This window comes from Dendrobium catenatum, unplaced genomic scaffold, assembly GCF_001605985.2.
Source record: "Dendrobium catenatum unplaced genomic scaffold, ASM160598v2 fragScaff_scaffold_0, whole genome shotgun sequence".
Lineage (NCBI taxonomy): Eukaryota > Viridiplantae > Streptophyta > Magnoliopsida > Asparagales > Orchidaceae > Dendrobium > Dendrobium catenatum.
In genome coordinates, this window is record NW_021318462.1 from 734,610 (window position 1) to 758,404 (window position 23,795).

Here is a 23,795-nt window from a genome sequence, read left to right on the forward strand (position 1 = left end):
AAGAGAGAGATAGATCTCAATCACTGCAAGTAAATAATGTAATCGAAACTCTTAACAACAGATTTCTACAAAATCGGGAGCAAACCGTACCTGCAAGAATGTAGATGCATTGGTGTCCCTCCTACCACGACACCCCAAAACCACTCTCCAGCACTAAGAAACTCTGCCTGTTGATTGAGATAATCAATGTACTGGAGATCATCAAATCAAGACCATTCCTACAACAAATACAACCCATGCAGCGACTACCACCGAAATTGGTGAAAGGGTGAATATGATGCAGAAGCAATGGGTCCTTCTACAAATACCTTTCAAAAGAACGTAGTGGATACAAGCGGTCCGTGCCTGCAAAATGTATACTTGTGGATAAGCAACAGTGTATTTGAAAGAAACAGCGAATTCACTGTGTGACACAAAGTAACAGATATCACCCTTACGACAGCGGTGACTCAAAATCTCCAAGCATGTCGGAGTATAAGAGTGATTCCGATATAGCAAAAAGTACACATCCCCGCGTGGCAGAAAAGGGGGGAAAAGTCTGAACAAAATTAGAACCAAAACTTCCTGGTTGTTCAAAGTCTCTTTTTTTGGTTTCTATAATTAAGAAAGAGAACAGTTCGGGTGCCCACAAACACGCAGAAAATAGCAAGTCCACTATATAGAATTACTACCTAAAAGGGAGTTCTTTTTTCCAATCAACAGTCTTTGACTCCAAAATCGCCAGAAAACTTCCCGCGGTGAATGAGAAAGGGGAGTCCAAAACATCAAAACGCCAGCGCCACAGGATCTGGCAACACTCATGCAAGCAGAACAGAAGGCCGTCTACAACTTCATATTCGGGCCTTTAAGGCCTTCAAACAAAGAACAATTCATAAAGCAAAGGCACAAACGCATACGAAACCCGATCCTCCTAAGCAGGTGAAATAGGAAGTAGGACAGGGTTGCAAATTCTCAGGATAAAATATAACGGTCATGGAATGTGAATCGGCAATGTTTTATTTTTAATGGCATTCATTATCGGCGGCTTCAAGGCCCTAAAATCAAAGAAACATTCAATGAAACAAAAGGCATAAAGGCCTACGAGAAACCACAGTCCCCCTATCGTTTAAGTTAGACAGGGTCGACAAGGTTCAATCAAATGGAAATGACGCTTCATAGGTCACCGGCCCGTTGATGGCCGATAGTTGATTAGCTTATGCATCAACCGAAGGGTCCAACAAAAATATTTTTCAAAAGATGATCTCCTCTAAACTTCTAACAAAATTGCAGATATTTTTTCAAGCAACCTCCGAGGTCACCTCCGAGATAGGTCCAACGTTGATTGAAAGATCTCAATACCGGAGGGGTCAATTTCAGGCATTTTTAAATGCAGTTTCCCAAGGTCCCAATAAATCCAAATTTCCAAATTCGCATACACAAATTCCAAGATACTTTAAAAAACTGAATTAAACCATTCAAGCACTTAAAGCAAAATCCATCTTACCCTGCGCCCGCAACAGTCTGCCGGGGTGGACAAATTCAAAGATAAACTCTATAGCTCACAAAGAGGCGCAAATGCTCTAGTCGAAAATATCAGCTAGGTATTGCATTTCTCAAATCATCTCTCATGCCAGTAGAGACGTGGTACGTGTTCCTGCGTAAACGGCAGTTGCCGCCAAATGGCACCATGCAGGATAAGCGGTTATGACGACCCACGGGGCGCCTCTGAACGCGAATGGTTTTTGCCGCCAAATGGCACGCACGAACATACCGGTTAATGGCCAGAGCCACACTGTTGTTATCCACAAGTGGCTCGTATTTTTTTGTAAGGATCCGTAGTGTTTGCTACGAACTCCTAGGAATGTTCGTAGGAGACCCTCGTTTCTTGCGTCACATCCACCTTTCACCAATCTCAGGTGGTTTGATGATTGCACTTGCTTGTAGGGGACGGTCCTTCCATTATTGGTCTCCCATATTGCCTTCTCAATCAACAGGCATAGTTGCTAGTGTTGGAGAGTGATTTCGGGTGTGTGTAGGCATTGTCATAGGATTTCATGCATTGAGGTCATTTCACATTCGTAGACAGTTGTACTTAGTCTGCTAATCAACTACCTTCTGGTTGCAAAGAACATGTATGTCTGTCCTCGATCGGATGATTATTGGCACTAGCATTATCTTTTATTAATTATATTTAATTACAATTAATTATAATTAAATATAATAATTAAATTGTTATAATTAATTAAAATGATTAATTATATTTAACTTTAATTAAAGTTTAAATATAATTAATTAAAATTAACTAAAACAATTTAATTAAAATGAACTATAATTAATTGTAATAATTATAATTAGTTTAAAATAATTATAATTAAAATAAACTAAAATTTATTTTCATTAACATTAATAAACTCTCCCTCTCTTTGCCTCTCTGGTTAGGCAGACCTGCGGGATTTGGCCGAGCAAAGGCGTGTCAAGGGAGAAAGTTACCTTCTATGGCAGCGAGCTCCCGTTTAAGCTCCCGATCAAAATGTCGTAACTTCCGGTCCGGCCAGAAGGGGACGGCGTCGGACGAGCGAGTGAAGTCGAACAGCTACGAAGGAGGCGGGGAAGCACCTGACAGCCGGCGAGCCCCTGTCTTGCTTCAGATCAAGCTGTCGTAACTTCCGATCCGACTGAAAGGGTAAGTCGTCGTCGGAACGAAGTCGTCCAGCCACGAAGGTGTCGGAGAAGTCGCACGCAAGGGAGAAAGTTATTTTCTACAGTGAGCGAGCGTCTGTTGTTGCTCCGATCAAATTGCCGTAACTTCCGATTCGACTCGAAGGAAACGTCGCCAATGGAGCGGGGTCGAACAGTCAGAAGGAGCCGGAGGAGTGCTCGACGGGGAGAGAATTACCTTCACAGGCGAGCTCCCGATCTTGCTCCCGATCCGATAGAAGGAAAAGTCGTCGAAGGTGTGGGAGATCAAGAGAGAGAGTCAGGAGAGATGGAGTATTCGCGGGGAAGAGGGATTGGCAGTAGGAGGCCGAAGGCCTCTTTTTCGTTGGGTTTTAACGACGCCAAGTCGTGCGAACTGCCGCGACGTGGGGAGAAACGACATCGGTCGTGGCTTCGACGTGCGATGAACAGCTCGACGTGGGGAGCGACGTGGGTTGGCAGCGAGTAGGTAGGGATTTTGATTTTGATTTTTTTGATTTGATTTTTTTTATAAACGGGTCAACATCACATTTATAGAGTGCTCCTTCACTCCTCCCCTGTTGGGTCGCTCATTGTCACAGTTTTGTGCCACCAACTAACATCAAGTATTTCCACTGCCCAAATGTTTCCGATATTGATGCTACATGCTACTCCAGAAATAGTTTTCAGTTGTCACTGTTAATACTGCATTTGCTTCTCTCCAGTGCTACTTCCCATTATTTTTACTATTTGGCTATAGCATTTGGATTTCCCTTCCTTTTTTGGCCACAGAGATAATATATGTGCAAAATATATATATTTTGGGAATCTTTAGTGTTTTAATGATGTTGGCAATTTGGTTGAAATTGTGAGATATAGCTGGCATATCAATAATATTCTTGAATCGGATGTGGAATGAGATATTTAACTTGTTTCTAGTGTTATGCTTATAAAAATATTTTATATTATCACCATCACTTCCCTCTTTATTTTGACTCAAGAGATCACGAGTTTGGTAATGTTGTTTGGACAACCTAAGAAAATTATTCAATAAAGAAAAACTGAAATGAGGATGTGTGATGGTTTCAAATGAACATCTTAATGATTGAATTGTGAGTAGGCATATTTTATCGGTGGAAAAATCCTCGATTGTTTCAAATATTGTGAGAAAAAATCACTAAACGTTGTGAGAAAAACGAAATGGTAATATTGCAGTGTTTTACTCGGTGGAGACTTAAGGGTTGGGCCTGTTGGGGAACATCGTGTAAGTCTCTTGTAATGATCAGCTGAAAACCCAAATTTACATATGGATTACTTATGCTCTCGTAGGTCTCGCTTTCTATAACTTAAGAGCTAATTCATCCCTTATTTGGGATGAACCCTTCCCATCAATCCAAACTATTGGGTAAGATAGACCTTTTAAATTTTAGTCATTGAAGCCAATTTTTCTTGGCTATTTTGTCTCTCTGTGTTTCTTGACTTGTTCAAAAGGATGAGTTGAAAGTGCTAAATTATAATAGACCAACTTAATTTCCTGTGGATAGCTTGTGGTCGAATTCTCCATAAGGATGTGAGGATGTGTTAAAACCCTCTATTTCTGCTTGACAAATGTATTCTATGGGCAACTTATGGTCAAGCTCCATAGAAAACTTTAGAATTGTTTCATTCCCTGCCCATGATCAAATTCTGCCGATCAATGTAAACTCTTTGGTAAGATCAGCCCTCATTGGTTTTGAGTCACTGAAAAAAAAAAGTTTGCTGATATATTTTCAATCTTACTATTTAGATAGCTGAATATGGGCTCAATAGAATGGTGATCCTTATACTTGAAGGGTTAACATTGAAGCTAAGCTGCTAAGGTGTAGCTTTTTGCTTGCTTGTAGGCCAATAAGTGAGTAAGTGCACTCGATGAACAACTCGATGCTCGTTCATATAATGCTCGGTTATGTTGGTTTATTTACATAATTGAACATGTTTAAATAAAATTTTAAAAGCTTATCATATAAATGAACAAATTTGGACATTGACTCTCTTGTTTATTATTTTCGTGGACATACTTATTTGTTGTTTAATAAGTAGCTCGTTAAAAAAAAAAAAAACTATAAAAAGCTCATTTAATGATGGCTTAATTTTCGATTTGATGACTTATTATGTTATTTTCTCAAATTTTCTATAGTTTTTTTGTTTTAAAAATATTTATATTATTAGATGTATATGTATGATTAAAAATATCAAATAAATAACTAGATTGATATATTTAAATATTATTATTATTATTACTTAAATGCTATCAAATAACTTAAATAACAATTGATGAGTTTTTGCCAAATTTTTATTAAAACCTATAAGTTCAGTTATGTTTAGTACTTAGGCTATATGCTTAAATTATTAGTATCAAACATATAATTAGTTAGGCTTAATTAAAGCTCAATTTTGTCTCAAACCCGAAAAGAAAATTAATAAATAAGTTTGAACAGGATTTTAAACTCATATCATATTCAAGCTTGACTCGAGCTCGATAATAAAATAAATCAACGAATTTGAACAATTTAGTTTTTGGCTTGACTTGATTCATTTTCAGGCCTATTTGCCTGTTCTACTCAAATTATTTTGATGATGTTCATGTCATATCACTCTTAGTTTAACATTTAGGTATAGTTTTATCATTTGCAACATATCATTTTGCATTTTTTTAATTATTTCTGGAATCTTGCAGATGTTAGAATTACATCAGTTACTGTCACTGAGACACCATACGTTAAGGAAAATGTTGACCCCAGTACAACAGGAAGAGATAGCACGGAAGACCTGATTTCTCAAGATATTGGTAGAAATCTCTATGAAGGATTTTCCCATGCCAATGAAAGCATTGCAGAAGGGCCTAATAACGATGAAAGCAGGTTAAATGCTGAATCTAACATTGCCACTGATGTTGCTGAGCATGTGCAGGATGTCTATGCAATGGATGAAGATGATACAATCAATGAATTTAAGAACCCCAGTATGCTAATTGGAGATGCGGAAATTCCTTTTACATATTTGGCATGTTTGCTTGCCCAATGGATTATAGTGAAGGACAGAACATCATTCATTCAAGGAAGAATTAAGGTTCTCTCTATGTTTTGATTTAGATAGGTTGGAACTACTATTCTTTCCATGCTTATTGAATCTTGAATCATCATAATCTATCGAATTTGTTATTGTTATGGAGTTTTGTGGTGGTCATTATTGCTGTTGAATTTAGATATTTGAGAGAAAAAAAAACTTATATTATTGCACAAATATATCCCTATTTATAGATCTATATAGGATACCTAATAAAGAAATAAATCAATTACAGAATCCTGCATTACTTCCCTAATATAATCTTTCATAAATCAACCACCTAACTATGGAAAGAGATTGACGTGATCCAGTGAGCCTCATAGGGATCCCCATCCTAGTCATGGGATCAATCTGCCAAGGGATGATTGAGATTTAACACTCTCTCTCACGCTTGAGAATACAAATATGTTATTTCCAGCTTGGTAATCAGTCTAAAAAAGATAGAGTCATCAAGTCTCTTGGTAAGAATATCTGCAAGCTGATCTTTTGATGAGCATGGTAGATACATATAAGATTACTGTCTGATATATTTTTTTATAAAATGTTTGTCCATTTCTATGTGCTTGGTCCTGTCATGCTGAACTGGACTGTGAGCTATGTTGATTGTTAATTTGTTATCACAATATAACTTCATGGGTCCTTCCCATTTGATCCTTAGGTCTTCTAGAATCATTTTGATCCATAGTTGCTCACACATTCCCAAGGCCATAGCTCTATATTCTGCTTCTGCACTAGATCTTGCCATTACATTATATTTCTTCTCCATATAACAAGGTTTCCTCCAAGGAATGTATAATATCCTAAGGTAGATCACCTATCTACTGGTGATCCTGCATAATATTCATCAATATGTGCTTCTAGGATTATTCCACAATCTCTTCTGAAAAGAATCCCTTTCCATGATTTCCCCTTAAGATAGTATAATATTTTATCTACAGCTTGCATATGAGTCTGTTTTGGATTCTACACGAACTGACTGAGTCTGACCATGCTTACAACAAATGCTATACCTGGTCTGATTTGTAAAAGATATATCAATTTTCCCACAAGTCTTTAGTTAGTTTCCTTATCTACATCTGGATCTTCTTTAGCTTCCTCCAATTTGTGATTTGGTTCTATTGGTGTTGGTGCTGATTTATAAGATAGTTTACCTATTTCCTTAAGAAGATCATGTATGTATTTTTGTTGTGAAATGAAAATGCCTTTGCTGGAGTGGGCCACTTCAATTCCAAGGAAATATTTTAATGTTTCAAGTTCTTTGATTTCAAATTCCCTAGCAAGACATTTTCTTAGAATCACTTTCTCCTTTTCATCATTCTTAGTTAAGATTATATTATCCACATAAAGTAATAATATTATGACTTCCACTGAGTTTGAGTGTTTAAAGAATAATGTATGGTCCCCTTGACTCCACGATAACCATTAAGAAGTATGACTTTTGAGAATCTTTCAAACCAAGTTCTATGTGACTATTTTAGTCAATATAGAGCTTTTCTTAACCTACACACATTGTCAGCTCTTTTTCCATGAATCTTGATGGAATTTTCATAAATATCTATTCGTCTAAGTCTCTGTATATGAATGCATTTTTGATATCCAACTGTTCTAGTTGCCAATTATATTTCTAAATTTTTTAAATTAAAACTAAAGTTATTATTATTTTTTTAATTAAAGAATCGTTTAATAAATCTTTTAAAAAAATTATAATTGAAATTATATTTAATAAATGTTTAATTAAAAAATGATAAAAATACTTTTACATTTAACATCATTAACTCCAACATTGGATGTTAGGACAAAAAATGTTCCATTTTAAAGAGTTGAGGGACCAAATTAGTCCCTCAAAATTTTTGGGGACTATTTTGATCTCTCACAAAGAGTTGAGGGACTATTTTGGTCCTATTCTTATTTCTATTGTTATGGATGTTTGAAATATCAAGTCCTTGGAAGCATATAAATTACGCGAATAACACAAACTCTAAAATAGAGATTTTGTAAGTCGCTATTAGATTCTATATGCTATGTGGATAAGTGCTTTTCAACAAGAATTCACTAACAAGCGAGTTTGGTAAAAATAAAAAATTTAACATGAATGTGTGACAAAATTGAATCATGAAGAGCAGATTCCATTAAAGCAACATTGAGGGTAGCACCTTATGTAAAGTAGGTTGTGAAAATGTAGCTTAGTTGTTTTTGCCTGTACGGTGGAGGAAAAAAAATTCTTCAATTGGCGGAGAGACGCTGATATACAATTAATGTGAAAAGATTAGGAAATAAATGGAGTCGACCTAAGTTTGCTTAGGTTACATAACTAGTTGTTGTGCAAAATGACATATAAAGCTTACACTTGTCATTAGTATTTGGGATATGGTGTGATGGTGTTAGATTCAAACCGTTGTTTTTGTTGTTACTACTTACCAATGGTTGGGCATTTGTGATGGATAGCTAGGCGGCAATGGGCTTCAAGTTATGTCGTGCCATTAAATTGTACTGTTAAAAAATTTGTAGAAAAGGAGCACACAATTTTTGATGCCGCGCTTCTTGTAGAAAATATAAAAAATGTGTATTTATTGTTGATTATAGGACCAAGAAAGAAGTGGTGCGAGGATTATACGAACGGTTTCCTAAAGACTTGAGAAAATACCATGTAATTCTTGCTAGACACTTCTGATTGTTGTTTTATCTTGAATTCACTGTTACAACTATTTTAACTCTTAAACATTTTGAGAGTGATCAATTTTTAGTATGTCTAATTGATTTATACATTTATCCCTAGCTTCTCAATAATATCAGTTATAATGCAGAGCTGGTTTTGCTCTTATTCACTGCAACCTTCTCTCTTCGATGTGCTGGAACAAGGACATTAAAAATATCGTTCTTTTCATTCTTGTCCACATTCTTGTCTGATTGGCTATCCAGTTAGTAAACTTGAAAAAAGAGAAACAAAGGGAAGCCGGAGAAGAGCGAATCCATGAAGGAAGAAATGAACTCAATGATACTATATATTTTAAGATTTATTTATTTTTAATCTTATCTTTGAGTGCAAAGAGTATCTTATTCTTTTTCCTGAACTACGTTTTGGATGTTTGTTTTAATTGTCTCATGACAGTATTTTGACATTGCCGTAATGTAATGTTCCCATCTGTTATGGACGCTTCCTAAATGAAATTTTCCCATCTGTAAGTGTAATATGAAGCATCTTCTGGACCAACTTTAAAATTTTTCACATTTGAATTGTAGTTAAACCTTGAAATCTTTGCAGCATCTTGAGTTTTGCCACAACTTTTTCATCTCTTTGAAAATTAGAAGAATTCTCTTCCCTTGTTCTCTTGGTTTTCTTTCTTTATAACTTTTTAGAATACAAATTGTAAAGATCTATTGTGCAACAAACTTAAGAGTTTTCTCGTTGAGAAAAAATATCTTGATATTTTATGTTTGTTTTGGATGGTGAAAGATTACATAGTTGTAGAAATACGAGTTATATTGCTTGCTGTTAAGATTCTCTAATATTAAAATATTTACAGTGTATTTTGACTGGTGTGAAGAGGTTCCAGTTCAAGCATCGGAGTACCTATGAACTCCTCGTTTATGTTGATGATGGTAGTTACATATCTGAGGTCTTCATTGATCACAATGTGAGTTCAGGTCTAAACATGGTAAATTGCTTTTTGTAATTGCTCCTCTGATGGATGAGTATTCAAAATAAGAAGCTATATTTTCCTTTTAGGTTGTACGAAGTGGTATAGGTTACTCACCTGAGGATGTCACCGCTGCTCTTTCTTCTTCAAACAAGAAAATAAAAGCAGATATGACAGAGGTCATGAAAAAATACCAGCTGTTCTTATCTATGTATGAGGTAATTTTACTGTTCATTTTATACTTCGACTTCAATGTCTTACAATTTCCTGCTTTTAGGATAGGAGAGATTCTTGTTATGCTAAAATAATTAATAATATAACCATGTGTGCTGTTGCTAGCACATATTGTTCTCCGTAAGTGTTTTGAGTGCTTATTTCCCACCTTTAGCTAAATATTAAGATGGTTTTGTCTCTTTTACAAACAGACAAGTCCATGTTGATAGTCAGCATAAGACTGGAAATTTGTCCATTCAGAACTTTCATTGTATTGTGAGATTTGACCGGTTAGAATGCTTATTCTTTTGGTTCATGTCATTAAAGTGCTGGGTATATCTCGGGGAAATGGGGATATTACTTTACTGTCCTTTGATACTGCGCCTGTTGGCTACCATATTAGTTATTTAGATTCTTGAATGCCTAAGAATATATAGATACTTGTTAGAAACTATACTAGAAATTTGGTTGTGTTGAACCATTTGGTCTGTCTCTTTGTTTTTCTAAATTGTCTTATGACTCTTTAAAAACAACCATTGGGCATGGAATGATCATGCCACTGCTTGCAATCAGAACAATGAAATGTGCTTTTCATGTACATGCACTGCTAGTTATTATGCTCAGACACAAAATTACATTTACCAGTCATTTTTTTTTTCCAAAAATTGTGTCATGTTAGCGCTCCATGCCCATATTTATATTTGATGGTGCATGTCTGTAAAAAAGAAGGCTAAAGAAGGGCCATGAGAATTAAGAAAGCTTAGTTGATGCAAAGCTCAAGATCTGCCATCTAGTTTGTATGATTTTCCAGAATTTTGATATGCTACATGTGTCAGTTGTAGTTTGTATTTAATTTCTGTGGATTGTTACTCATGCTCATGATAGATGGGACATTCTAAATAAGATTGAGGTCTAGAAGTTTTTTTTTTAATATTGTCCTTTTTGTTATTCCTGTAGGTTCTTAAAGTTTTAAGTTTAGTACTTTCTGAGCCTTCCTGTCCCTATTTTTTTGCATTTTCCACTGGTTTATTCACAGGTTTGTGCCTACTGTTACTAACAGAGTCCCTGGGAAGAATGGAGGCAATGGGCTTTTGGGTTGCTTTGCATGGAAAAGGGTGGATGGTGGGTATAAATTCATAAGAAATCAGAGAAGGGTGGGCTAGAGAGCTTATATGAAGAAAGTTTAACTAGGGGATAGGAACTCTAGATATTTCACATTTGCTCGCTGAATCTCTGTGAGGTGGGGAGCATCATTAAGTCCATAGAAGCCTCAAAAGTTCACCAAAAATTCAAAAGGGGGACAAATTTGTATTTAAATAATCAATTATATCTAAAAGAGGATGGATCTAATTGCTCCTTATTTAAATAGTCTGAGTTGGACCATTGTCTTAATAGTCCTATAAATAAAATGTAGGGGTGAATTCCGGTTGATGGGTTGGGTTTAAGTGTGACTCATAGTTGACCCGCACTTAACCCGTTTATTATATGGTTCAAAATATTTGAATTGAATCCGACTCTGTTTGAGCCTGCCTAACTAAAACTCGACCCATATAAATTGTTTATTATACATATCATATAATATTTTAAATCAATATGACTCAATTAACTTGAATATGACCTATTTTAACTAATTGTGTATGTGTGTGTGTATATGAATGGTAATCGGGTCAATTTGGACTTGATTTCTTACTTTCAAGTTTTTAACATCAATGTTTAGCATGAAGTACTACACATGTTGCTCCATTTCACTTTAGGAGTTGAAGCAAAGAACCTCGCCGTCTTTTCCAAATAATAGCTTATTGTGAACTTAGCGGAGAATATGAGACAATATATGAGATGTCTATTTAACGAAAAAATTGAAGAGGGAAAATTCAAATAGTTTAAAATTGAATATAAGAAGTGATATCTTTTAATAATAAATGATTCTGTAATTTAGGCCCGAACTCAACCCCAAGAGTAATTTGGCCAACCCAAATTCAATATTTTGAAGCCAAGTCCGTGTCAGGTTATTTATTGAGACTCCTAATAAAATGAATAATTACCAATAATAATTTCCATGACTTAAATAAAAAAGATAGTAGCTCCTAATTTTGGTATCCAACGGGATAATGATGGTGATGATGAATGCCTTTATTCACATCATCAACTTTTTTGAGTTGAGAAGAACTACCCATTGGAGGATGCATGTTTAGTTCTCCTCTAGAACAAAGTGGTAGATGGGCAAGAAAATCATGCACCATCGTAATATTATTTGACGGTGGCCATCCATTTCAATGAACCAAATATAAAGTAGCACCAGATGGAGTAATAATAGCGCTATTGATCTTAATGTGATTAATCCCATGCTGATTGGTAAGATAAAATATACATTGCTAATGTTGCAGTAGAAGTTGGAAATACAAATTGGAAACAATGGATGCTTGAATGTTCCTCTAGAGGTTAATAAAACTTTCGTATTTTAAGTAGGATTAATTTTCATGTTAGGCTGAAAATCAAGTATATAAGCATTAGGTCCTTGTCTATCTATCTAGTAATTTTGTTTGGTTCAGGGTGTTAGGTACCAGAGGTGCTAGGGAATGTCTTGTAAGTGTAGTTTAGTTAGCAAACATGATAGATATAATTTAATCCTTTATGCCTCTTGCAACGGAAATCACTAATATGACCAATCATCATAAATGTAAAACTTTCATAATGCATATCAAATTCCATTTTTTAGTTTGCATGCAATTTATGTTCATAACCAATGAAGAATGTGGCATAATATGTTTCATGCTTATGTGATAGAATGAGTTGAAAAATTGTTTCGAATATAAACTGTGAGCTTGATTATGTAATTTAATATACTTGACAAAAACCTTCTTATAAATTGGTAATTCAAAGAATCGAAAACTAAATATAAAGTCAGTACTCACTTAATATGGTATAGTGTATAAAAGGAATCTAGCGAACTTACCCTTAACAATTGGTATGAGGTAATTTAGAATTTAAGTTAAATTAAAATTTCAAACTCAGTTTCGAAATAAATTTTGATTCGTTCACTAACTCTTATGTAGGTTCAGGATGGATTTAGATTCAGTCTTGGGTTTTAGTTAACCTTTTGATTCATGTGTAGATCTCTGATGAATATGACTTCTAGGTGGATCAAGATAATTAGAAAGAACAAAGTAACTTCTTTTTTTAGTATGTTTTATTGATTGGACATGACATCTTAATTACGTGAAAATCTTTCGGAAGACAAATTGAAGATAACACACTATTCATATATTCACCCTTATTTTTTTGATGATTTTATAATCTTATTCTAGTTGTTCCATAGGTGCAAGCTCCTATGATTAAATACCTCTTGCAGTGATGAGCGCATTTTCCATTAAGGTTAGTCGTTATAGACACTAATTACTCGGTGTATAATAGTAGCAATTTTCGGGTTTGAAATTTACCAACATACATTTTGGTTGGGGGGAATGACAACGAGCTTGATCAAGATCACATAGTTCTATCGTCCTAGGCTATCATGGTCTATAGTCTACTTAGTAAGAGGAGGTAATCGACTCAACATGATCGAATGATCATTGTTGGCAACGATTGGTTGCTTCATTCAAGGGTACCTTATTGACTTAGGGTTGATATTTTCCTAAGGTGATAGATTCGAGTCAGCATTAGCTAATAAAGGGCTTTTTGTTCTATCAAGTATATCCTATGATTCTTTACTTAAAGGTTTTAATCCATTTGGGGATTGCATAGGCTCTAGCTATGACTGTCATGTTGTTTGATCAAAGACCATACGTCAATAGATTCATTATGTTGTGCAATTGATATTGCTTATGGCTAAGTTTTCTTAAAATTTATTTTTCAATAGATTTATTGATATGAGTTCATTTGAGATTATGAGAAGATAGTAGCCTAGAAAATGTATAGAATCTTGTTGACCTACACTACAGGAAAAACGTCAATTACCGGCGGTCATGACCGGTGGTTATAGGACCACCGGTAAGAACGGCGGTTTGGCCGGCGGTTTGGCCGCCGGCTATTACCGGCCGTCTAACCGGGGGTTTTGTAATGTTAAGCCGCCGGTAATAACGACGGTCATGTAACCGCCGGATAAACCGCCGGCTATCAATATTACCGACGGTTAACCGGCGGCTTTGACCGCCGTTGATAAGTGATCCCAGTACCGGCGGTCGTGGCCGCCGGAAGATCCCCAGTAAATGCCCTAAAATTAATAGGCCCGAGCCTTGCATTTCATTTATATTCTTTCCTTCTCTCACTTCGGACGAGCTCTGCCGTCGCCTCCGCCCGCCTCTGCTCGATTGAGCGCACTGTCTTGCCGCCGACGACCTCTCTCCGACCGCCGACCCCACCACCGGCCCGCCTCTCGCTCGATCAAGCTCTGCTGTCTTGCCGCCGTCGATCTCACAACCGGCTGCCCTAGTTTTCGTGTGAGTCGAAGAAAGGTAAAGCGTGAGATTTGAAAGTTGTTATGTTATTATATATTCTTGTGATTATTTGTTCTTACTAGAGCATTTGCAAGAGTTTGTAATATGTTATTGTATGATTTTGGTAGTGAATCTAGACATATGCAAGAGGTAATCTTGTAATCATTTGAGTAGATCTAATTTTTATTTATTAAGTGTAAATTTAGTAATGATAGATCTATTGTGGTTGATTGTGATTTGGGTTAGAGCAAGATAGAAAGAAGAGAATTGAGAGAGAGAAAAGAGAGAGAGAGGAGAGAGAAAAGAGAGAGAGAGAGTGGGAGAGAGAACAAGAGAGATAGATAGATAGATAGATAGAGAGCAAGAGCGAGAGCTAGAAAGAGGGAGAGATCCACCTGCTGTTGTACCTCCATACTTCCCTGGCCACTTCCCTCCTCCCTTGACGAGTCCTCACTTCCCTTCTCCAGATCAGACACATGCTTCTTCCATTCTATCCATATACTCCCACCATCAACACAGGCAGCTTGGTCCATCCACTGGTCCTCACCCTCCTTCCCTTTCCATATTAATACCCCTATCCGGTGCAGCATGAACAGGGTGGACCATCTAGACCACTAGAGGTTGGCGCTAGCGATCATGCAGTTGCAACAGATAAGCGTCAATACATTGAGCCTGAGGGCGATAAGTAAGTCAGTTTATGTTATTAAGTTGTTTGTATTTTGATGTATTACATGTTATTGACAAAAAAAGTAACATGCAGCTTCAATCCTTCAAGACCACCTATACATATGATCCGGGATATTATAAAGAATAAATATGATGCTCCTTGCTTATCCTGGAAGAAGATCCCAAAGCTGGTTAGAGATATGTGATTTGGAGAATTTCAGGTATACTTCTTCCTATAGAGTTGAAAATCAAAGGAAGAAGGAGCAAGAGGAGCAGCCATCTCCAAACAGTAAGGATACAGCTGAGGATTAGATCTTTTTTATGTTTGATGATTGTATTTAGAACTTGTGAACTTGTGATTGTAACCTTATTGAATTTAAAACTTGTGAACTTGTTTTATGTTTGATGAACTTATTTAGAACTTTCTAATATTTGATTGTAAACTTGTTTGTTTAATTTGTGCTTATGTATATAGTTGTGATAAATATAGCGGCGTGTTGCCCAAAACTTCTTATTATGTATTGCTATTTATGCAGGTTTAGAATTTAGGGTGAACCTCCCTCAAATATAGAGAATGCTGTCAATTTTTTTTTCTGGTGCTACAGGTTTCCGGCGGCCAACCGGCGGTTTGGCTGCCGGAAACCTCGATACCGGATGGCTGATTGACGCCTCCGGTAATTTCCTTACACTGCCGGTAATATACCGGCGGTTATCCGGTGAAAGCCCGGCGGTTTACACCGCTGGTAGTACCGTTGGCCATGACCGCCGGGTAACCGCCGGCAATTTTACCAGCGGTAAACCGACGCTAGCCGGCGGTTGATCGAACGCATGACGGCCGCTGTAACCGCCGGCGTGCCGTCAGTGAAGTGACCGCTGCTACAAAATACGGTAATCACCGGCGGTGTTAGCCGTCGGCTAATAAAACCGCCGTAAATAAACCGCCGTTAATTGTTTCCTACGCCCTTTTTACTGGCGGCTTGAGGACCGCCGAAAAGCCGCCGGTTTAACCATCTAAGCCGCTGAAAAAAACCGCCGATTTTTGGCGATTTTCCTGTAGTGCTACCTATAGAATCTTAGCTTATTGTATGTGGACCATCAATTGTACAACATGTTCATGATCTGCATGAGTATATTCACAAAATATTATAAGTATTTATGACAATTACGAGCATTCAATTGATGTAAGCTTGAAGTTTGTGAAATTTAAGCCTATTCTCATGACGTGTTTTAGTCTAGAAATACTTTCATTTGGAACTTCTATGAAGTTTAATGCAAAGAAGGGGAGGCTATTTAAAATTATGAAATACATTTTAACTAATACCTACAAGTTAAATATCCATAATTTTTGGTATTAATATAGTTTTATTGTATTTAATTTGATCTCAATTCATGATTATATTGCTGATACATTTCATTCTATTTCTTTACCATATTTTGTGAGTCCACATCCAATTCTTTATAAAATGCAGCTTGTTATTGAAGCCATTCTAGCTTATGAGATTAGGTTCATTGTTAATGGTGAATTTTAGAGATTTTTTAATACTTGTCAATGGAGAATGACATACCATGATGCAAAGCATCCCTTAGAGCCATGAGACATAGCGCACGACACAACACACGCTATTTTGAACATGGTGCCAAATATAAATTAATTATAAAAAATAAGTATTAATATGTTAAATTGAAAGATAAATTATAATAATAATAAAAGACAATCAAAGTGCATAAGTTCAAGTAATCAATACCTTAATTCCTCATAATTTAAAATATTATAATTATTTTGTTTATGCATATTTTGTAAGAGGTTAAACTACTTTCTTAAGAATCGTCATCATTAGCAAATGTCAAAAAAGCTTGATTATCTTCATCAACATTCTCTCCTATTTCATAATCTTCTTCATTACTTTTATCATCCTCAATAACAGTAATGTCATGCCTAGATGAAGGTTCCTTTTCTTTGTCTTTAGATCACTCTTGAATGTTATTTCTTTTGTCATAAACACTAGTGGCCCTGCAATAGTACTCCATGTCAAATCTTCCTCTCTAGTGATGTAGGCAAAGGGGGGGGGGGGTCAAAACATTTTGTATTATAATTTTGGAGAGCTCTAGGTCTTCTACTAGATTCAGCTCATTAATGTCTATAGAGAGCCTTTTCAGCTCATAAATCTGAAATTAATTGAGGTTCATTCCCCCTCTCTATTTGCTATTTGGTTTCCTCCCTTGGTTCTTCTTCCTATGGCCAGTTCTTCCCCCTCTGGTTGCCTGTTCCTTTCCCCTTCTCTGTGTCCCCTCGATTTCTTCCTTGTTGTTGGTTCCGATTCCTGTGCTGCACCTTCGGTTTTTCCTTCCTGGTGCTGTTTCCCGTGGCTGTTTCCTTCCCTTTTTTGGGTTGGCTGTCCGTCCAAGTTCCCCTAGTTGCTGTTCCGTCTCCCCTGGCTGCTGTTCTGTCTCCCCTGGCTACTGTTTCGATTCCCTGTATTGTCCCTTCGGTTCTTCCCCTGGCTTCCTGTCCCGTGGCTGTTTTTCTATGTTTTTTGTGTGGCCTTTTCGGGTGCTGTTCTGGAATGAATTTTAGCCTTTTGTTTTCCCGTTTTTAGGTAGTTTAATTGGAGATCATTGGGACTGTTTGACTGCCCTCTTTTCTCCTATAAATATAAGGTGTTTTGTATGAATAAAAGAAGATGTTATGATGCAATTTTTGGAGCCATAAACCTGAGAGTTTTTCTTCTTTCTTGGAAAAGCTTGCGAGCTTGTTCCACTTCTTTTCTCTCCTTCTAGGAAAGTTTGCGAGTTTCTCCTCCCTTTCGTCTCGACTTCATGCCTTTTTCTTCTATCCGCAAGTTCGACGCTAATTGTATCTTTCTTCTCGATCCAAGAAAAGCAAGTTTAGGTGTTTGTTTTTATGCCATAAGTTTATAAGTGTCATTTTATGTTATAAGATTATTATTTTTTTGTTATTTCAAGAGTGTCTTTGTATCTTTTTTGTGACCTAGGAAGTGTCTTATTTTTTGCTTGCAAATTCCTAATTTTTGCTTGCATCAAGTTTGGCATTAGAGCCAGTTTATATCTTCCTAGGTTTGTTTTGTGTCTTTTTTTAAGTGTTTAAAAAAATGGAAAAAAAATTGAATCTGTTGTCGAAGAAAATCAACCAGAAGCCTCTGAACTCCAAATTCCAATGGACAGATGAATTCCAACAGAGGAAATTTAACAAATCAGCTACAGAATGAACTATACAAGCTTAAGATGCATCTGTGTACGGAGTGATATATGACGAAAAATAAAGTTCTACAAGAACAATTCAAGCAAGAACAAGAAGAAATTTTGAAAAGGTTTGAAGCAAAGATTCAAGAGCTAGATGCGCTTCCTTCGTCTCCTCGGAATAAATTTAAAGCAACCTCATCGGGAGATGAGTTCTTTTAACCGAAGGAGAATTGATGTAGGCAAGAGGGGGGGGGGGGGGGGGGGGGGGGGGGTCAAAACATTTTGGGTTGAGCTTGGGCTTAGCAAGCTTTGGGTGTGCTAGTTACTTGGGTTCTTTTGTCTTTTGGGCTGCTAGTTTCCTCTTGGGTTGGGCCTTGGCTGCTTTGGTTTTGAGATGAATTCTTGGGAGCTACTTGGTTCTAGCTCATTAGTGCTTGAGCTGATGTTTTAACTCATTATTTGGAGGAGTAATTGCACTTGATAGCTCATTAAGTGAAGTTGGATATTTTCATTTCCCCTTCTTTGTGTCCCCTCGGTTTCTTCCTATGCTATTTCCGTGGATGGTTCTTCTCCCTTACTGGGTGTTGGTTCTGGTCCCCTTTGTGCCCCTTCGGTTTCTCCCCTAGATGTTGTCCCGGTTCCCTGTGCTGCCCCTTCGGTTCCTCCCCTGGCTGGCTGTCCCGTGGCTGCTTTTCTCTGTTTTTTTTTGTGAGGCTTTTCAGGTGCTGTTCTGGAATAACTTTTGACCTTCTGTTTTCCCTTTGTTTTAATAATTTAATTAAGGGTATTTTGGGATGTTTAGCTGCCCTTTTTTCTTTTATAAATTGGAGGTGTTTTGTAATAAAAAGCAGGGATGTTATGTGGCTAGTTTTTGGATGAAACCTACTGGTTTTCTTGGAAAGGATTGCGAGCTTTTTCCATTTTTCCTCTCCCTCTAGGAAAGCTTGCGAGCATCTCCTCTCTTCGTATTGGGCTACTAACCTCTTTCTTCTCTCCGCAAGTTCGACGTCACCTGTATCTTTCTTCTCAAGGAAATTCAAGTTTAGAATTTTATTTCATAAGTTTGTAATGTCATGTTTTGTTTAAAAGTTTATAAAGTTTGTTGTTTGTCGTATAAGTTGTAATTTGTCGTATTTTTGAGTATTTTATGTATTTTCTACTTTCCGAGGAAGTCTTAATTTTTGCTTGCATCAATTAAACTCCTAATTTTTGAAACCATAAACCTGAGGGTTTTTCTTTTTTGGAAAAGCTTGTGAGTTTGTTCCACTTATTTCTCTCCTTCTTCTAGGAAAGCTTGCGAGCTTCCCACCCCTTTCGTCTTGACTTCTTGCCTCTTTTTTCTATCCACAAGTTCGACGCCAATTGTATATTTCTTCTCGATCCAAGAAAAGCAAGTTTAAGTGTTTGTTTTTATGTCATAAGTTTGTAAGTGTCATTTTATGTTATAAAATTATTGTTTTTTTTGTTATTTCAAGAGTGTCTTTGTATCTTTTTTGTGACCTAGAAAGTGTTTTATTTTTGCTTGCAAAAATTAGAGATTTTTTCCTAATTTAATCTTGTATCAAGTTTGGTATCAGAGCCTAGGTTTGTGTCTTCCTAGGTTTTTTCGTGTTTTTTTTAAGTGTTTAAAAAATGAAAAATCACAAACATTGAACCAATTGTGGGAGAAATTCAGCCAAAAGATATTGAGATCCAAACCCCTTTGGACAGATGGATTCCACCGCAAGGAGATTCTACGGACCCGATTTAGAGGGAATTATATAAGCTTCAAATAAAAATGCAACTGTGTACAGAAAATTACGAGAAGAGAAAACGTCTATTGCAACAACGAGAAGAAATTCTGAAAAGGTATGAAGCAAAGATTCAAGAGTTAGATGCACTTCCTTCGTCTCCGCGGAATAAATCTAAAGCAACTTCATCGGGAGATGAGCTTTTTCAACCAGAGGAGAATTGATGTAGGCAAAGGGGGGTTAAAACAATTTTGTATTATAATCTTGGGGAGCTCTAGGTCCTCTACTTGGTTCAGCTCATTAATGTCTAGTAGAGAGCCTTTTTATCTCATAAATCTGAAATTAATTGAGGTTCATTCCCCCTTTGTATTGGCTCTTTGGTTTCCCCCTCTTGGTTCTTCTTCCCATGGTTGGTTCTTCCTCCTTTGGTTGCCTATTCCTTTCCCCTTCTCTGTGTCCCCTCGGTTTCTTCCTGGTTGCTTGTCCCGTGGCTGTTTTACCCGGTTTCCTGTGTGGCTTTTCAGGTGCTGTTTTGGACTGACTTGTGGCCTTCCATTTACTTCTTTTTAATTGGTTTAAATGAAGTTATTTTGGGCTATTTGGTTGCCCCTTTTCTCATATATATATATATATATATATTAGATATTTTGATGTTTAAAAAGAGAGTTTTTAAAGAGATTATGATGCAATTTTTTGAGGCAATATAACCTGAGGGTTTTTCTTCTTTCTTAAGCTTGCGAGCTTTTGTTCCACTTCTTTCTCTCCTTCTTTAGGAAAGGCTTGCGAGTTTCTCCTCTCCTTCGTCTAGCTCCTGCCTATGTTTCTTCGTAAGTACACCAATGTCGATTCTTTCTTCTCAAGTCAAGAAATGAACAAGTTAGAAGTGTTTTTTATATAGATAGTTGTAAGTGTCATTTTATGTTATATAATCTTGTTGGTTGTGAAACGGCACCGGACAACGAACCGGTAGAGGATGCTGGTTTCAACTGGTTTCGATTCGGTTCCGGTTCGAACCTGGTCGAAACCGGATGAAGTAATTAGACTTTTGTATTGAAAGATAAATTCGATTCAAAACATTTACTAATATCCTTTATAGCATTTAAATTTTAATACATATTCAATCTTTAAATTTAATTTAAATTTAACAAAAAATTAACTTACAAATGAATTAATAAGTTTAATATAAATAATCCTTAATTTATGTTATATATTTATAATTTATATATTAGATTCATATTATTATTTTACATTTATAAATTATTGAGCTTAAATTAAATCATTTATTATGAATAATAAATAAATAAATTAATATTTATAATACATAAAAAAATAAATGAAGAATATAATTTATTTAATATTATTAATTAAAAATAAATATTATTTCATCATAAAAAGATTATTTAAAAAATCTAATTTAAAAAGAATAGTGTATGTTGTAAACTTAAAAGTTAAGAAGAAATATATAGGAGCTTTAGATTTTTTTGTCCCACATCACTTGGGAGAGTTGCTCTTGGAAATGCTTTTACTATATATTGGCTTTTGAGCTTGAAAAAAGTAGTACATCATGTAAAGAGATGAAACTTCATGAAATGCTTATTTGAATTTTTTTAATTTAAAATTAAGCATTTCAAAATTGAAATTAAATTACAAATATTTTTTAATATTTAAAAATAAGTTATTTAAATTTTAAATATTAAAAAATACAAAAGTTGAACCGGCCGGTTCAAGAGAACCGTGACCGGTTCGCCGGTTCAGCGGTTGAACCAGCGGTTCTGGACAAAACCGGCCGGTTTGAAGCTAAGCCGGTTCTTAGGTTGAACCGAATTGGCCTTCAGACCGACCGGCCGGTCCGGTCCGGTTTTTAAAGCATTGATTTTTTTGTTATTTCAAGAGTGTCTTTGTATCTTTTTTGTCACCTAGGAAGTGTCTTATTTTTGTTTGCAAAAATTAAAGATTTTTCTTAATTTTTGCTTGCATCAAGTTTGGTATCAGAGCCTAGGTTTGTGTATTTCTAGGTTTTGTTTTGTATATTTTTTTAAGTGTTTAAAAAAAAGGAAAAAGACAAAAATTGAATCAGTTGTCTAAGAAAATCAACCAGAAGCCTCTGAAGTCCAAATTTCAATGGACAGATGGATTCCAATGGAAGGAAGACAGATGGATTCCAACGAAAGGAAGTTCAACACATCCCCTATAGAATGAACTATACAAGCTTCAGATGAAGATGCATCTGTGTACGTAGCGATATATGAAGAAAAAGAAATTTCTACAAGAACAATTCAAGCAAGAACGAGAAGAAATTCTGAAAAGGTATGAAGCAAAGATTCAAGAGCCTTGGAATAAATTTTAAGCAACCTCATCGGGAGATGAGCTTTTTCAACCGGAGGAGAATTGATATAGGCAAAGGTGTATTATAATTTTGGAGAGCTCTAGGTCCTCTACTAAAATCGGCTCATTAATGTCTAGTAGAAAACCTTTTCAGCTCATAAAATGAGGTTCATTCCCCTCCCCCAATTTGCTGCCCCTTTAGTTCCCCCACCTAGCTCTCATTCCCATTACTGATTCGTACCCCTTTTATTGCCTGTTCCTGTCCCTTAGCTAATGTTCTGGTTACCTTTTGGCTGTTGGTTCCGTTTCCCTGGCTGCTGGTTCTGATCCCATGTGCTGCCCCTTCGATTCTTCCCCTGGCTGCTAGTCCCGTGGCTGTTTTACCCAGTTTTTTTGTGAGGCTTTTTAGGTGCTGTTCTGTAATGACTTTTGATCTTCTATTTTCGCTTGTTTTAATGATTTAATTAAGGGTATTTTGGGCTGTTTAGCTGCCCTCTATTCTTCTATAAATTGGAGGTGTTTTGTAATAAAAAACAGGGATGTTATGTGGCTAGTTTTTGGATAAAACTTGCAGGTTTTCTTGGAAAGGCTTGCGAGCTTGTTCCGTTCTTTCTCTCCCTCTAGGAAAGCTTGCGAGTTTATCCTCTCTTCGTCTTGGGCTCCGCAAGTTCGACATCACCTGTATCTTTCTTCTCAAGGAAATGCAAGTTTCGAATTTTATTTCATAAGTTTGTAATGTCATATTTTGTTTAAAAGTTTATAAAGTTTGTTGTTTGTGGTATAAGTTATAATTTGTCGTATTTTGTGTATTTTCTACTTTCCTAAGAAGTCCTAATTTTTGTATACATCAATTAAACTCCTAATTTTTGCCTGCATCAATGAATTTATTTTCTTCATCAGATTCATCATTCATTTTTTATGTTAGACACTCATTTGCATCATCTATATCAGTAAAAAAATAGGGTCAATCAAAACGCGATGATTATATATGCGAATCAATGCTCTATTATTTTTTACATAAACTAAATCCTTGAGGCGACCTTGATCCATTCTGCTTCTTTTGCTATGAAGCTGCAATCAAAACATCATTACAATTAGTATACTATAGGCATGCATAAAAAAGCAACACGTACTTCATAAAAATACTTGCATGTTCGAATAAACTGCAATTGCGCTCGCACGCCCACATCTACATGAACTACATGTCAGATTAAGGATTTTGATAGCAAAACTTTGTAAATGGGGAACTTCTTGGCCATACACCAACAACCAATCAACTGGAAGAAATGAAATACTTATTTATATATAGAATTGTTACTCAATTTTTATTTTATGCAAACATTGATACCTGGTGATCGGGTAGTTCTTTATCATACAGCTGGAGGAATACCAAATAAATCTTCACCCTAATATATAAACTTAATTCATTACTAATTTTGTCTTATTCATCAACATCTGTAGATAATTTTCAAATCACGGGTGGATTGAGGGGGGTGGGCACATGTCCCCCTTAAAAAAACACGGTACTTATTTTTATAAGTGTTTGCCCTAATTCATTCGGTTCCTCAATCTCCACGCTTCCGCCTCCCCCTGCTAGTTGCTAGACGTCAGTTCCTCTCCTTGGATCTCAAGCACAAATGCACGCGGCATGCCTGCTAAAGTTGACCTCCTCTGCTTTTCGTGAATAGATTTCTAGCCCTCTTGCATCGACTTGTCATTTTTGACTTAGACTCGATGTTGCCAGCCGAATTGACATTTGCTACTCCATCGGAATTGCTTTTCGCTACTTCCTTGGAATCGCAGTTCGCAAAGTCACTAGAATTTTCGTT

At 36.2% G+C, this 23,795-nt stretch overlaps 1 protein-coding gene across 4 annotated transcripts in view; it reads left to right on the forward strand.

The window, feature by feature from the left end:
* LOC110093979 (recQ-mediated genome instability protein 1) overlaps nt 1-23,795 on the forward strand; it is a 65,951-nt gene that overhangs the window by 22,833 nt on the left and 19,323 nt on the right. For 3 of the 4 annotated variants that reach the window (XM_020819056.2, XM_020819057.2, XM_028693021.1), the window contains exons 5-7: nt 5,372-5,763; nt 9,285-9,395; nt 9,488-9,616. In XM_020819056.2, the coding sequence (XP_020674715.1) occupies nt 5,372-5,763; nt 9,285-9,395; nt 9,488-9,616 (632 nt within the window). The remainder of the gene's footprint in view (nt 1-5,371; nt 5,764-9,284; nt 9,396-9,487; nt 9,617-23,795) is intronic. The other variant, XM_028693061.1, reaches the window with a different exon arrangement.